Below are 15,268 nucleotides of genomic sequence, written 5' to 3'. Positions count from 1 at the left end.
ACGTTAGATGCTAGAAGGCAGCTGTGCCTATTACTCAGCTCTTCCTACTGAGATCCCAGAACATTCTCCTTAATTTGGAGGACAAGAGATGTTCTTCAAAACATAACTGAATAGTAAACCTGTGTCCTGCTCCATTTTTGTTTCAGTCCCAATGCTCCACCGTTCCTAGGACAATACAAAATGCAGGAGGCCACATGGCCTTGGACCACCCTTCTCCAGTTCCGTACACTCTCCAGATGGTTGAGCCCGTAGCACCCAGAATTCCCAGTTATGGATCTAACACATCTGAAGGGCACCAGATTGGGGAAGGTAGCCTCGGTCAATTGAAGCCAAGCCTAAACACCCTGAAACCACCAAAGGATAAATTAATTTGCAAAATTTGCAACTAAGAAATCAGCTAGCTTTTTATTTAGGCTATATTTCTGTCCGTATCAAGTGATGTTGCAACTTTACCCTGCCAGTTCTTTCAGTGAACCGGCCAAGCAAAGAAACGTGTCCAACTGCACTTTAAAGCAGGCGCTGACTCAGCTTGGGTATACGTACCCTTCTATTTCAAGGCCTGCAAGAAATGCAATGCTTGTGGACCAACTTGGCAACCTCCCTGTCCACTAAGAAGGACAAGGGGTATTTAACACACACACTCTTATACAGTCTCTCGAAAGGAAGCACTTCATCTGAGGGGGCTTGTTACACTTCACTCCTGTCCATTGGCTTACTCTTCTGTTGATATTTGCTGAGGATGAGCAAGAAGAAGAAGCCGGGCTGACGTGCTATAGATTCCCAATAGAGGCAGCTGGCCTTGAACTTTATTCATGAACAAGTTTGGTCTAATCAGATTTGCGCTTAGCTTGTTTTCCATCACTGGAGTTTTAAAACAAACTGGAGTGGTTAACCATGGTCAAGGGTCCAACTCTAAGACTAGCAGTTTGTCTAGTGTTGGTGTTATCTAGGTTGGGAGGCAACATCTTTTCAGAATTTCATAAAAGGAGGCTTCTCTAGTTTCATCTGGAGATACCAGGGACTGAACCAGTGACCTTCTGCAAATGCTTTAGAATGGATTTGGGATTTGGATTTCAGGACAAAAAACATATCATCTATCCACTCTAAAAGCCAACTGCAAAATCCTGCTATCTTTTTCACTGGTAACTGGAACAGGTAGATGACTCCCCAAAAAAGTTTTTGTTTTCTGATGGTGTATTAACTGAATGGGTTCAGAGGGCACGTCCACCTGATCACTCTTTCCATGCCTCAAGTCCTTCTGATACCAGCAGAACGTTCCCCTGAGTTTGATCCATGCTGTTTTACTAGAACTTATCTTCCTTTCTTGCAACAGGGCTACAGCAGCCTAATTGGAGAGACCAAGAATGAAATTGACCAGATGTAACTAGACACAGGGTAGCTAAAATTGTCAGTTTCCTGGCTTGTCAGTTTCTGAAAGAGCCATTCTCAGCCACACCCAAAGCAAGGTGGATATTGCACAATCCCACATAGACACAAACCCCCAACCATAACATGTGATCACCAGGAAGCAGGACACCTTCTTCTAATAACCGATCCACCATGAGGACTACATTCACGTATCACGCTAAACCAGGTATTTTTTAAAGAAACACCACTTCTTAAAGAAATCAGAGTGACCTGATTCACAACATCCCCTCCATGAAAGCTTTCTACCTCTATGATTCTATGGCTTAACATAATTTGTGAACCCAACCAGAGACCTATAGAAAAAAAATCCTCTCCTTGACTTCGCAGTCAGATTAAAGTCAGCACAGGAGCTTCATCATAAAGCACATGTTTTCCATATAAAACAGAGTCTGGGAAACATATCCACAATTTGAAAATATAGTGGGCTGCTGCTAGAAAACATAGGCCAAATACACCTTCCCAGACCAGATGCCCAACTGGTGACCAGATGAATTCTGTGAATCGCAATCACTCTTGGGGTAGACACCAATTCAGGAAAGGGCAGTGCAGACCTACCCATTCACAGCCATTTACTTATTCAACGGTACTGATAACTTACCCGAACCCTGAAGGACTCTGGGTGATTAAAATAGGAAACACAAAAACAAACAAAAGGGAATAAAACAACACAATATGACAATAAAACCCAATCCAAAACCCAGGGAAGATTCAATTCCGGCGAGGCGTTGCACGGCGCGTCTTACGGCTGGAAGGATATTTTTCATCCTTGCATTTTCCAAGCCTTGGAGTCTCTCGATGAAGTTGTTTTTCAGGAGTGAAAATATATTTCATGCTAATGGATTGCCTGCTACAAGTTGTGGTTGCTCTGACTAGATTACATGGCTTTCAAGGAAGCAGCAGGGGCAGGCAAATCCATATTAATGAGGATCCGTCACGAAACAGAGCATCCCTTGGAACTCCAGATTGGTTGTGGGGAGGGCAAAAAAAAACGAGGAGGAAAGTTCAGGATCCCTGTAGACACAATCCTCTAACTGTTCATTTACCTGCATCGTTCATACAGCACGGCTTTATGTTTTTCACTTAGCGTGATTTATTTGTAATAATGAGGCTTGAAAAAAGATATTTAGACAGTTTCGGAAATGAGAATAGCGAGCTCTTTTCCCCTTCCCACCCACCCCCAGTCCTTTTACATATTAGGTTGGAACAAACCGTTCTAGGCAGATCTTTATTTGCTTAAATGCTCCTTCAAGGTCAGCGTGTCAATACCACAAAGTCATGACACCTTTTCCACTTTTAAGCATTGATGCAATACCTGCTCACCGTCATGGCCAATAAGGTAAGCTGCATCTTCCACCAGGAGGGATTTAATTTTAATTCAACACAAAAATTACAACTGGATTGGGAGGTCACCTTGAGAGAACGATATGTGAAAAACTTCAGATTGATCCTGCACTGCTCGAGAGGTTTGTCATTACAAAGGGCTGAATGGAAAATCTTGATGTTCAAACTGCTGAAACATTTATTTCCAATAACCTTCTCTCTTTGGAAAGTACAACACAAAGTTATCCAACCGTAAATGAAGTCAAGAATAAGAAAAAGGACCCTGGGATCGGACTGCAGAGATTGGCGGCATGCTTGTTCACACCCTGAGAAGTTTCTACGCTACCATCCAAAAAACAGGCACTGAAATTCCAGATTAATTTATCCTGCAGCACTTGAGCTGAAGTGCATTCGACACACAATGGACTTAATTGCGGCTAGCTTAGCCCAGTCATTCAAAAACCATGTGCTATGAGAGGTCTGCTAGAATGCTACAGGCCATAAATGGTCGATCCAAGCAAAGCATCTCTGTCCACTGGAGAGGGTCTCCATGAGACCTCTGCATAAATCACTCTCCAACCAGAAGACATACCAACTCTGCAGCTCACCCAAAGAGATGAAATAAAGGCTGTAACGGGCAGGGGGGGCGGGGGGAAATGGTTCAGTAGTCTGGCAAACTAAGTCCAGCTAGCAGTTATTGTAAAAATACACTTTTTTAAAAATAAATGCTGATTTTATATGGATCGGACAACTTTTCTGCCTGCGCATGTAAGATCAGTGAGAACGTACTGATTTTGCTTGGTCTCAGTGTTTTTTTTTTTTTTTAAGATACTGATTAAAGGTTTAAACTTTGCCATACCAATGCGAAGCTCTTTAGTTTATATGTTTATCAGGGCAGCTGATTTGTCTGATTTTGTTCTGTAATATAAGCCACCCTGGAGCTAGTTTCCAGTGGGGTTTTCCCCCTTAGGCACACAAAAGAACAATACTTTTGACTTGAACACCTTTATGTTTTTAGAGAGTGTCAGGTTCAAAATTTGGAAGAGGAAGGGCTTTTATACCACCTTGAGCTCCTAAGGGAAAAAAAGGACATAAATATAATTAAAAATAGCCACTCTGACCATCACACAAGACTAAGACCTATTACAAGAGTGGTCAAGGGGGGGTGAAAATACTAATTCCAAGCCAGTTTAAGAAAATACTCTGCTACTCACTGCAAGTTTACATTTCTCTTTTAAAAAGCCCCAATGTGACTTTTGTTGTTCTTTCGGTGCCTTCAAACTGCTGGCAACTATATAAACAAGTCCATGCAGTTTTCCTGGCAAGATTTTCAGAAGTAGTTTGCCATTTGCTGCCTTCTTCCTAAAGTCACCCAACCAGCTTCTGTGCCTAAGGCAGGACTAAAACTCCCAGACTCTGGGTTTCTAGCGTGGTCCCTTTAACCACTATACCAAACTGCCTTTCTGGAATATCATCACTTCTGTATAAACCAGAAAGTCTGTAACTTCATCACTTCCATATAAACCAGAAGGTCTGTAACTTCTCTCCCCAGAAGACAAAGAAACCATTTACATCTCAATGCTTCCAATTCCATTTCACTGCTTACCTGCTAAATTCTAATATCTGATTTTCCATCAAGGTTAATCAGTAGCAAGCCTAAGGAAGAAACAAGATTTGTTAAATTTCTCAGTCCCATAGCTGACTTCTTTTTCAAGGGGAAACTCCACCAAATAGTCCCTTGCAATACTCAGAGCACTATAAACTTTGTCCAACAAATTCTGAGATAATCCCTTTCTCTGGGCAGATAATTACTTCCATAACGTGAATAGATGATTGATATAAAGCCAGTTCCCGTCTTGGCCTTCACTCCTCTTAAAAATGAGATGAAAGTAAGGCTTCGAACACTAAAAAGCAGCTTTTACATGTGAACCTGTAAGATGGAAATCTGCCAACTGGTTTCACACACAAGTGGCTGGGTTCACCTATCACGCAAAGTCACAGAAATCTGTTTACAACCTTCCAATTAATTTAGACAGCCATCCAGAGTGCTTCAAAACACCACCTTAGCACACAACGTTCTACAGGGCGCTGGAGGACCTGTGTCCAAGGGTCACCCCTTCATTCTACATCTGTGCAATTTCATCATCTCAAGGGAAGAGATGGATCACTGATCAACAGCCCGCATGCTTGCAAAAACTGAGAGCCACAGACACTTCTGAATTTCCAATTTTGCTTGGATTCATATTAAGCGAAAAGGCCCATGTGCAAGAGCCTCGCTCTTGTAACACCACCAAGCTACTGTGGTAATTTTTACAGGAAGAGGGAAATCCCCGAGCACCACAGATAAATAAAATACAACTTCCCAATTTCATCACCACAGCATTTCCTCTTAACGCAGAGCGATGGCAGTTCAGAAATTCTGCAGGAAAAAGCCCAACAGCCTGGCTTATTCAGTTTTTCTTAATGGCTGGTTTTGATAAAGCCAAGCTGTTCGATTTTATTTATTTATTTATTTATGCAAGTGGTGTAATGCAACAGCACGAGAACAGAAATGCCACATGAACAAAGCATTTGCTTTCCCAACCTGTGTTTAGGTTTCAAAGAAAGTGATGGCGTAGGCTTAAAAACACCAAGGAGCCCCACCCAGCAATAACTTTTTTTTTTTTTCAACAAAATTAACTGCAAAGGAAGTTCTCACGCATCAGAATAACACAACCCTTGGTCTTCATTTCCAAGGATCCATCAGCCATCCTTAATAACTGAAAATAATTTATGGCCACCACCGACTGCTTTGTTTAGAAAGGTGTCCACCTGTCCAGAAAAAATGGCAGACATTATTTGGGTGGTGGATCCAAGCTGATCTTCGCTAATCTCAATAAACTAGGTACGGTCAGATCTGGTTTAGCATTCCAAGTCTAAAGGCTAAATTGGGAAGATAAACATCTCAGAAAATGAAGGAACTCAACCACCTCTGTACTATTAGCCAGGGAAGGGCACAGATGGACTCATAAATTCATCAAGCGTAAGGCCGGACTTGAAGGAGACTCGGCTTAAGCTGGGAGAGGGGGGTCACAAGTGTTCCAATAGGATGGAAGAACTCAAGGGGGCAACTTTACCACGTTGCCCTCGAGCTTTTCAGTGCTGTGAACACAACAGAACATAGCTCACCGTATCTCCATCCTCAGGAGACCACCCAGGACATGCTTTCAGTGCTCCAAATGTGCTCATCCCCCTCCCCGCCATGGCTACTCTTTGACTAGCGGAAGACTCAACCCCTCAGCTAAGCCACCTTTGGATGAATACAACACAACGGACTGAGCCCACCCCAAACAGCAATGCCCGGTTTTACACAATGTACCAAGCCAGTACCAAGTAAATCAAGCTACTTTCATAAGATGCATGGACTCGATCAAGACCTTGCAAAAAAGAAACCGCCTGAAGTAAGACATGTAATATTTCTCCCTATATCAATGCAATTCCAATATGATGCAAGAGAGGGATGGAAGAACTTCAAGTCCAGAGTGCAAAATTACTCAAGTAATGTGGAAAAAGCAAATGGCTGTCCTTATCCTCCCTATCCAAGTCTCTTATAACTGCAACTACACGGCATTAAACTAGGAACCTTTGCATTGCGAAGGATATATTTTATTTAAAAAATTAGATTTCTCTCTAGTGGTCTACAACACAACTACATGTCAATTAACAAGATGCGCCTAGCATTAAAAAGAAGAAAAAAACTGCACATATCATTAGTTGAGCATATGCCAGTTGAGAAATTTTGGCCCTGGTAATCCCCTTGACTTACAGTAACTCACTGGCAGTCCCCCCCATCCAACAATAGCAGCCACTCCTTGATATGGGGGGAAAAAAACCCCACCAGCCTTGCCTCGGGATTCCCACCTTGCTTTGTTACTGAATGTGTAAAAGGAAACACACACCCAAATGCACACTTAGGCAAACACAACCGCCCTCCGGAGAGGCTCCTCACCTCTCTCTCTCTCTGGCCCTTGAAAGGAAACAAACAGATCCTGCTCATGTTGTTTATTGTGATGAGCCCATTAAAACCCAAGATGCTGAAAGCAGAAGTTCTCCTCTGAATATTAATGAAGTTGAGCTGGAGGCAGCTGCTACCGTTCCCTACGCAGGATGATTCTTCCAAAGATCCTGCAGGCCACCTGGGGTGTCTCCTGGGCAGGACTCACTTCGGCGCAGTTCACCCCTCTCTAAGCTGTGGATCACACGTGTATCAACGAACATAGCTCCATCACCCCTAAGGGCTGTCTAGTAGTTTAAGGATCACAACGCACAGCCCCATCGTTCTGCCACTCACCAGAACCTAATTTCTCCCTTCGTCCAATGACAGGGCTGTCCCCACTAGGTTCATGCTGCACCATTCACTAGAGTTCAATCATTAGTGGCATTTCATCCCAAGCGTCTTCAAAGAGTGGACCCCTTTATCATTACAGTAATCCTTCAAGGTAGGTCACACCCTAGGTCAAGGGCCGCAGACACTAAGCCAGAAGCACTGCTAGCTACATTCGGCTAAATCCCTCCTATAAACCTGATCTCAGCCTTTAAGTTCTGCTGGGTGCCCCTGGGCAAGTCTGCTGGCAAGCCCCGGGGCAACCCTAACCCTAACCCTAACCCATCTTTCAAAGGGGTGTTCATGCCACGCTCATTTTCAAAGACAGTGCTATACTTGTGCTGTAGAAAACCATGATAGGAATGGTTTACCGTCTCGCCTGAAGAGGTTCTAATAAAAAGGATGGCTTTAATATGGGTTGCAAAATTACAGCCTTTTTGTTGTGCAAAAATGGCATCGATGGAGTACCAAAAAAAAAAGAGAAAGAAAAAAGCAGATTCCGTACAATCATTTCCACAAACCATGTCAACTGTATTGCCTGATACACACGCGATTTAAGCACAGAAGGGTCTTTTTTTAATGATCTTTCACCTCCTCTCTAAACTGGTTGCTCAAGATTCAATCATCAGAGAGATAGATAAGATACCTTTCATCCTTACAGCCTTTTCCTTTATTGTTCAACCCTTCCCAAGCATTAGTTCCAGGGCCTGTGGAAAAGACAGGCAGACACAGATGGATCTGTTCATTTCAGTGTCTTATTTATTTGTTTGCTTACGTCCTAATTTTGTTTTGCCTGGTTCCTGAATCAGTTTCAAGAATTCTGACACAAACTTTCAACAAGGAAAATTCTTAAAGAGGCTTCCTTTAGAGCGGGAGAGAAGCCATTGCCAATTACATACCGAGCCATTTACTCTCGCAGGCACCCCTTGTGCATCACCAAAGCTGTGTTGGCACATCCCTCTGATTGCCACACTCATTTCTTGTGCACTTTTCCCTTGTATGTGAACAACTCAACGCTCACAACAAAGGGCGAGCCTACTCATGGGGTTTACCCTCTGTGGGAATCCTCTTAAACAGGCCAAATGATACACAAAGGGGTAAGCTATTTCAGGAAGAAAACACACACATTTCTCCAGACACTGGAGCTTTTAAAATCTCCCCAGATAGCAATGAGAGAGATTCTTCAAGCCTGACTTTATAGAGTCATACTATCAATATACACCAAGCCAGCAACTCAAATCATTATTGAAGAGTAAAGTCCATGAAATCTTTGGGTATTCTTCACAACAGAAAGACCCCACATTGCATTCATTATCCACTCTCTCAGTAATACAGCTGTGGAGAGAAGAAGGCTGGGCAGTGTCTAACAATTTGCATCTCATTTATTGACGATCAATGAACAAACTCCCTTATTTTCCACTGCTGCCTTGTACAGTTCTTCCAAGCCACCCAGCTTTGTCAGCGATAGGACACTCTAAGGACCATAATTGACCACAGAAGACGCCAAAGCAGCTTTTAAATGATGCACCCAACCATGGTGGATCATATAGGGTACCTAAACCCAGAGGTATTATGAACTCTCCCACAATCATTCTGGAGGCCCATCGATTCGATTAGCAATTAGTTTCAATGCCTGACAGGTAGATAGCAATAATCTGGCAGAAGAATACAAGAGAAAGAAAAGATTGTGGGAACAGCAAGAAGGGCCATGAAAAGCAAGCATCTTCAGGATATTTTCTGCATCTGGACCATCACAATCAAGGCAAGAAAGCGGAAGGTTTCTTCATGTAAATCTTGGTTAAGACCAAATCAGCCACAAGCATAATCAAAAATATTTTCCAAGGACAGGGTTCACATGCATGCAGCATCACAGCACAGAAGGAACATCCTTCTCCAAATGCCCTTCTGTTGCAGATTTCAAAAATAATACTGACAGTTTTCTTTTTAATCCATGCAAATGAAAGATTCCAAAGTGCCAGCTGTTCCTCGGGACAAGCAGACAAGGGCTGAGCCTTACAACCAGCAAAAGTTTGACAAGCTACAAAGTTTACATCCTAAAGAACCATGTAAAATCCAGTGCTGATCTTCCACAACTTCAAAGTGAATCTTCCAGGGAAATAATAATAATATTCATAGTACATTCTAGACAGACCCACTGGCCAACTTTAGAACAATTCTTTATTTGGGCAATTCCATTCCCTTGAAGGATCTCATTCTCCGAATGCAACGATCACCAGATTCTTAGGTGGCCCATTTTGGTTCATCTAAGTTGACTTACTCCGAAAAACCAATCCAGAATATAAACACTACCCAGAGATTTTTGTTCTTAATTGAAGGGAACCAAATCAGCCAGTCGAAATGTACAAAATGACTAAGAAATACAGCAGGATAAAAACAGTTACCAGAAACTCTTTATCAATTCAGACTTTCCCATCACATCATGAATAAAAACTGAACAGAAAAACAAAAAATCAGAAGCCACACAAAATCCCCTATTTGGTCCAGTCTCTCTCAAAATATCATTTCCTGCTTCGCTTAACTTCTACACTCAGACAAAACAAGCCGTTCCTAATACCAAGCAAAGACAAGAAATTCCTCCAATTATTTTAAATTTCTTTTCTTCTTTAAAAGCTAATAAAAGCATATTCAGGTCAACCCAGAACGCCTCTCCATCCTGCTTCAACATCACCCTCTCCCAACATCAGTCACAGCCTTTTCTAGTTTCCAAAGAATTACCCCGTTTGGGGCAATGCAGCCTCCATACAGTAAAGCTCTGATCTTCTCATTGCAAAGATCATTCAACCCAGTTTCAGCCATTCTCCTAAAACTGTGGTGGATTTTGTGCAGTGCTGGCATTCAAAGAAAGTTTTGCATTCCCCCCCCCCCGCCCCGCAAGTCTGCCAGCCCTTTACAAAGCTAAGCCAACACACTGCTTGCCCTGAGCCGACCCCCACAGCTTTCCCAGCTGACATGGAGAACAAGGGTCACCCAAAAGGGTTGGCCTACATCAGCCCAGAAGAGCATACAAGTACAGGCAAGACGGTGGCCAGATGTTTAGCATGCTCTGGACCACCGATGGACACCAACACAGACCCGCTTCCACGCCTAAGGTTCACCCTTCATTCCTCCAGATGTTGCTCCCACGCCCTCAAAAGTTCACGGAGATGGACCAGCACGCGCACAGCTGCCCAAGGATGCCCAAGCTCCTTTCCCTCTGTCCCCCCACCCAGAGCCACCCCCCCATCCAAGCAGAGCCAACTCCTACCTCCAAGGCTTCCATGGTGGTGAAGCTGGCGATGGCAAATCCATCAATTAAATCCTCTTCTTGGGAGCTGGATTCCCGCCTCCGCCGTCTCGGAGGTCTGACATTTCTGCCTGCAGAAGCCTGGATCTTGGGCAGTGGACCATTCTGGCTTGTATTCTCCTTGCCCGGACTGGGTTCCCTTTCGGACGTAGAGGAGGGGCTTTGGTTAAGTCTATCCCTGCCGTTGGGGTCTCTTCGTCTCACTCGATCCCTTTGGGATCGGGATTTCCTGCTCTGTCTGATCTTGCCATCCATTTCCAAAGCCACAATAGGATTGCCAAATATGATTCTTGTCTTATTCAGGTTTTGTACGATCCTTCCCCGGATCCAGCCCCTTCCTCTTTCTCAAAGCAGCTCCTTTCTTCTGGCTCATGAAATCCAAAGGAACGAAGGGGGTGGCCAAGGGGGAGGGGGGCGAGAAATCTAATCCAGCAGCCCTCGGAAGGAGAGCCAGGGGCGATCCAGCGGAGGGGAGGCGAAAGCAAAGGGGGTGATCCAGATCCAGACGCCAAGGGGGAGGCAAAAACCAAAAGGTAAATCCACAATGACCTTGACCAACGATGCCCCTCTCTCGGGGGAAGAAGAAGAAAAAGAAGAAGGGGGGATACGGAAAATGAAAAGACTGGAAAAGACACCAGCCCCGCTGCAATTAATCTCGAGTTCGGGTCTGGAGAGAAAAGGGGGCGGGAGGGGGGAAGGCAGCGCCCCCCTAATCCAAATCAGAGCGCGCCGGGGCTCCTCGGAGGCAAAGAAGCGGGGGCAGAATCACGCCCCCCGCGCGCCCCAAAAACCCCAAAAAATTAATCAACCGCAGATCCAGGAGGGCGAATCCAGACGGGAAGGGCGGGCAGGCGGGCAAGCGGAGAAGGAATCCGGGGCAGCGGGGAGGAGAAGCAGCGGCAGCGGAGGCAGCAGAGGCGGCGGCAGCGGCGGCGGCGGCGGCGGGGTTGCTCTCCGCCGAAGACCCCCCTTTTTTCCCTCTCTCTCTCTGCCCCCCTCCCGCGCCCCGCCCCGGGTTCGAATCCGGGGGCGCCCCGAGCAGGCGAGGGCGCCAAAGAGGGGCGCCGGCCGCTTCGCGAAGGCTGGAGCTGCAACTTTGTTGCGAGGCCAAGCGCGCGCCGGGGAAGGAAGGAAGGAAGGAAGGAAAGAAGGGAGGAAGGAAGGAGCGAGCGAGCGGACTCGCCTCTGTTTCTTGCAGCAAGAGCAGCAGCGCCAGCCGCCGCCTTCCTCCTCCTCCTCCTCCTCCTCCTCCTCCTCCTCGGCGGCTGCGGGCGGGCGGCTGGGCCCGCCGGCGGGGGCCGCCGGCCCGCTCTGCCCGTGCCCAACTTTGCCCCCTGCCCTGCCCTGCCCTGCCCGGCGGGCTCCCCTCGCGCCCCAACCCGGAGGAGCTGCCCGCGCCCCCTTGGCCGCTCGCGCGCCGCCCACCCGCGGCTCGGGGCGCGCCTCAGGAGGCGCCGCGCCGGCTTCGCCCCATGCCGCCGCCCGCCCGGCCGCCCCGCCGCCGCCCAGCCCTCCGCTAGCCGCCCCCGGTCGCCCTCCTCCGACCTGGGACTCGCTCGCTCGGGGCTTTAGCACCGCCCGGCCGGCTGCGCATGAGCAGGGGCGGCCAGCTGCGCGTCACTCGCCGGCGCAGGCCCGGAGCTCCGGCGGCCCCTCTCGCTCGCCCGCGCGCGCGCGCCTCCGAGCCACCTGGCGCGCGCGCGCGCCCTCCCCCCCGTCCCTCGCGCGCCGCCGCGTGACTGGCTGGCTGGCTGGCTGGCTGGCGGGCACTGGCCCCGCCCCCTCCCCAATTCGAGGGGTTGTGGGAAAAAGGAGGGAGGCGACCACCCGCTTCGCGAGGGGGTCTTCTTTTTTTTTTTTTCTTTTTTGCAGAGGGAAGGCGGGGGCGCTGCCCTCCCCGCGCGTTGCCCTGAGGGGAGAGGAAGGAAGATCCCTGCGGGCGAGCCGAGCCCCCCCCCGCCGCCCCCTCCTCAGGTTGCAAACTCCGCGCCGGGGAAGGCTTCCCACGACCGCCTCGCCGCCCAAAGGAGCCGACCGCAGGTTAGCTCCCTTGGCCGGTGGAGCGAGCCCAGCCCGCGTCGCTCCTCGTCTCCCGCCTGGGATGGAGCAGCGGTTGCGGGGTCTCCCCCCGTTGCACAGGCGGGGGTCTCCAGCAACCCTGGCTGAGAGGGAGGCGCGGAGGCTGCCCCTCCGTGAGCGAGACCCAGACCTGTTTTAACGTGAGAACGCGCGCCTTCGGAGCCCCGAAGAGTGCCGAAGAGGCCGGGGGCGCCGAGAGAAGGAACAGATTTTAGGAAAGTTTACCCTGACTGAGGGGTGAGGTCTTGCCCTCCTTGGCCCTCGGAGCTGGTTCACACGACCCCCTAAACCAGGGCTTCCCAAGCCTGCAACTTACCCCACATGGCGTAAAAGTGTTTTTCCTTGGGGTAACCCCACATGAACCCATTACCCAACCACAACGGGGACATTTAAACCGACTTAAAGATTGCCACGTGTACTAAACTATATTTGAAAATCTCCCAAAGTATTCCTCCTAAGACAAAAATCAATGAAATTACCAACGGTAAATTGTTGGAGTGGCAGGAAGATCACTCCGTGGTGTTGTTTTTATAATACAGGGAGTCCTCGAGTTATGACCGTTCGTTCAGCGACCGTTCAAAGTGGAGGGTTTGGGATAATGAAGGAAAAAGGGTGGGAAGCACTGCCCTAAATCGTGGCTTCCAAACCAACCAGGGTCATGCCAGCGGCTGAGCTGAAATCCAACAAACCCCATTGCACTTTTAACTGTGTGGGTCCCTCTCACAGTGGGTGATTTTTATCAGCTGGCCTTCCCCCCAGTTGGGAGTCTAGGTGGGTTGCATTACCATGCAGAATCCCCAGTAGTCAGCGTAGCTACTAGCAGAGAGTAATGGGAGTTGTAATTCTGCACAACTGGCGGACATTTGGCTGAGACCAGGACCCGTTGCTTGCAAGCAGCAGATACTTAAAAAAAAAATTCAAAAGTGAGATTTACTAATTCGCTGTCACGCTTTATGGAGGGGGGTGGAAGGAGAATCCAATATACGTGAAATGCGTCTCTTATTGGATCATTAATAAGCCGGCCAAAGGGGATATAAAAGTACTAGATGACCCATTGCAACCCTCAACTGAATTGACAGCCTGTCTGTTCAGTGCATGCCTTGCATTAAGCCATTATTTAACTATCATTTATTGAATTAGCCACCACTGGTTTGGTTCTCGGGCCTTGGTAAGGAGCGGGGTTGCTCCAAGAGTCATACGTGGGGGAATAGCTAAACTACAGTTCAGAATCTGAAATGATTAGATCAATATTTTTCATTCAAGACAGTAAAACTAATCAGGTAAACTATAAACCAAAAAGTTATTTCAGTATTTCATACTTTCTACACTTTTCCATTTACTGGGCCACTGACTTCAGCGGCCCTAAAAGCAATACTCCAGCATTAGATGCACCAGGTTGGGGGTGGGGGGAGTAGATTAAAGGAATAGTTAACCCCTTGGTTTTAAACAGAGCCTGTTGGGGTTTACATAATGCCTTAAACCAATTTATTTTTTAGCTTTATTATTACTACAACTTTCTATGGGAACTCATGTAAATTCCACCTAGGATGGCTAAACAAGCTATGATTACCGTACTTCGCTGCGTGAATCCGATCAAGTGACCTATTAAGATTTATTTACTAAACCCACGTAAAACATTTGCTCTCATTTCATTTGCATGAGACAAGGGGTTTACGTACATTAAAAGATTGCTTAATGCATAACGAGTGGCGAAATGCAAGCTTTCCAAAGAAACACACTTGAATAAACTCAGAAGACAAAAATAGACTACTTTGAGCTTATTATCTGCAGAACCTAGTCTTGTAGGTCATTTATTTGTGAGCAAAATGGGTGGCTAAACAAATCATTTCCTACCTTGAATCCACTCCATTAGATTCTAGGTGCTACAAGCCCCCACCAATCAGTCCCTCCCCTTTTTTTTTCCTTAACACATTCTCCCCCTCCTCTCCTAGAAGTTCCTCTTGCAAGTTATCCCGCAAAGCAGAAGCAAACTTTTTATAGTTATGGAAAAGGAAGAAGTGGAGAATAAAAAGGGAGCTTGGAGTATAGGTATATGAGCTTGTAAGGGGAACTCAGTAGATTTTCATCTGTGGCTATAAAACTACAACTTTTTAAGCTGCTTTTTCACTTTCCCTTCAAACCCTCGGTTATTTTACTTACACAGGAAAGATTACATTTATTTATTTATTTATTTACTTGCACAGACACTTCATTTGTATATAGTAGGAAAGGTTATTAAGCCACTAAGGCGTCTGTTTCCTAATACGTATGGCCTTCAGCTGCAACAAGGATTAAAATTCTAAATTCTAGAATTAAGGGTCTGGATTTAGTTTTGCATTCACTAGCTTGGAGTCTAAGATTAAATCAAGTCTTGGAAATGCGTGAGAGCCACATCAGTTGCAGTTTTAACTTAGAACAGTAACTCATCATTCTCTTCGTTCCTTAGCACACCATATGCACTTCCAGGTTCTTCTAGGTTAAGATTCTTTGGAGAGGTTATTGTTGCTCTGGTTGTAGATAAAGTTAGTGAGGATATCTACAGGGAGCAGTTTGAAAAAAATCATGAAAGTGTCGCTTTTCATGTTCACCCAATTCCAATCTTGGGCTGGGCTGATGAGATCCTCAGCTATAAATAAGCTATCAGTGTTCAGCCTATTGTGTTAGATAACTCCAGGTCAAATAGTTAACGATTCAGCAGTGTCTGTAAATTGTGTCAGTTGAGGGAAGCCATGGTTAAGCTAATGAAGGATAAGCACGTAATTCAAAGACAGCCG

The 15,268-nt window shown here is 46.5% G+C and overlaps 1 protein-coding gene across 10 annotated transcripts in view; it reads right to left on the bottom strand.

Annotated features, from left to right (window-relative positions):
- FBRSL1 (fibrosin like 1) overlaps positions 1 to 12,043 on the bottom strand; it is a 510,880-nt gene extending 498,837 nt beyond the window's left edge. For 3 of the 10 annotated variants that reach the window (XM_025169838.2, XM_025169871.2, XM_025169861.2), the window contains exon 1: positions 10,377 to 12,042. In XM_025169838.2, the coding sequence (XP_025025606.1) occupies positions 10,377 to 10,670 (294 nt within the window). In that variant the 5' untranslated portion in view covers positions 10,671 to 12,042. Of the gene's footprint in view, positions 1 to 10,376 lie in introns of all 10 variants that reach the window. The other 7 variants (XM_025169864.2, XM_025169857.2, XM_025169877.2 and 4 more) reach the window with 4 other exon arrangements.
- Positions 12,044 to 15,268: the final 3,225 nt, after the last annotated feature.

Source organism: Python bivittatus, unplaced genomic scaffold (assembly GCF_059951505.1).
Source record: "Python bivittatus isolate LINGU-HERP-01145 unplaced genomic scaffold, Pbiv_v1 ctg000100_np1212, whole genome shotgun sequence".
Classification (NCBI taxonomy): Eukaryota; Metazoa; Chordata; class Lepidosauria; order Squamata; family Pythonidae; genus Python; species Python bivittatus.
The sequence above is the reverse complement of the archived record's forward strand: the minus strand, read 5'-3'. Positions and strand labels throughout refer to the sequence as shown.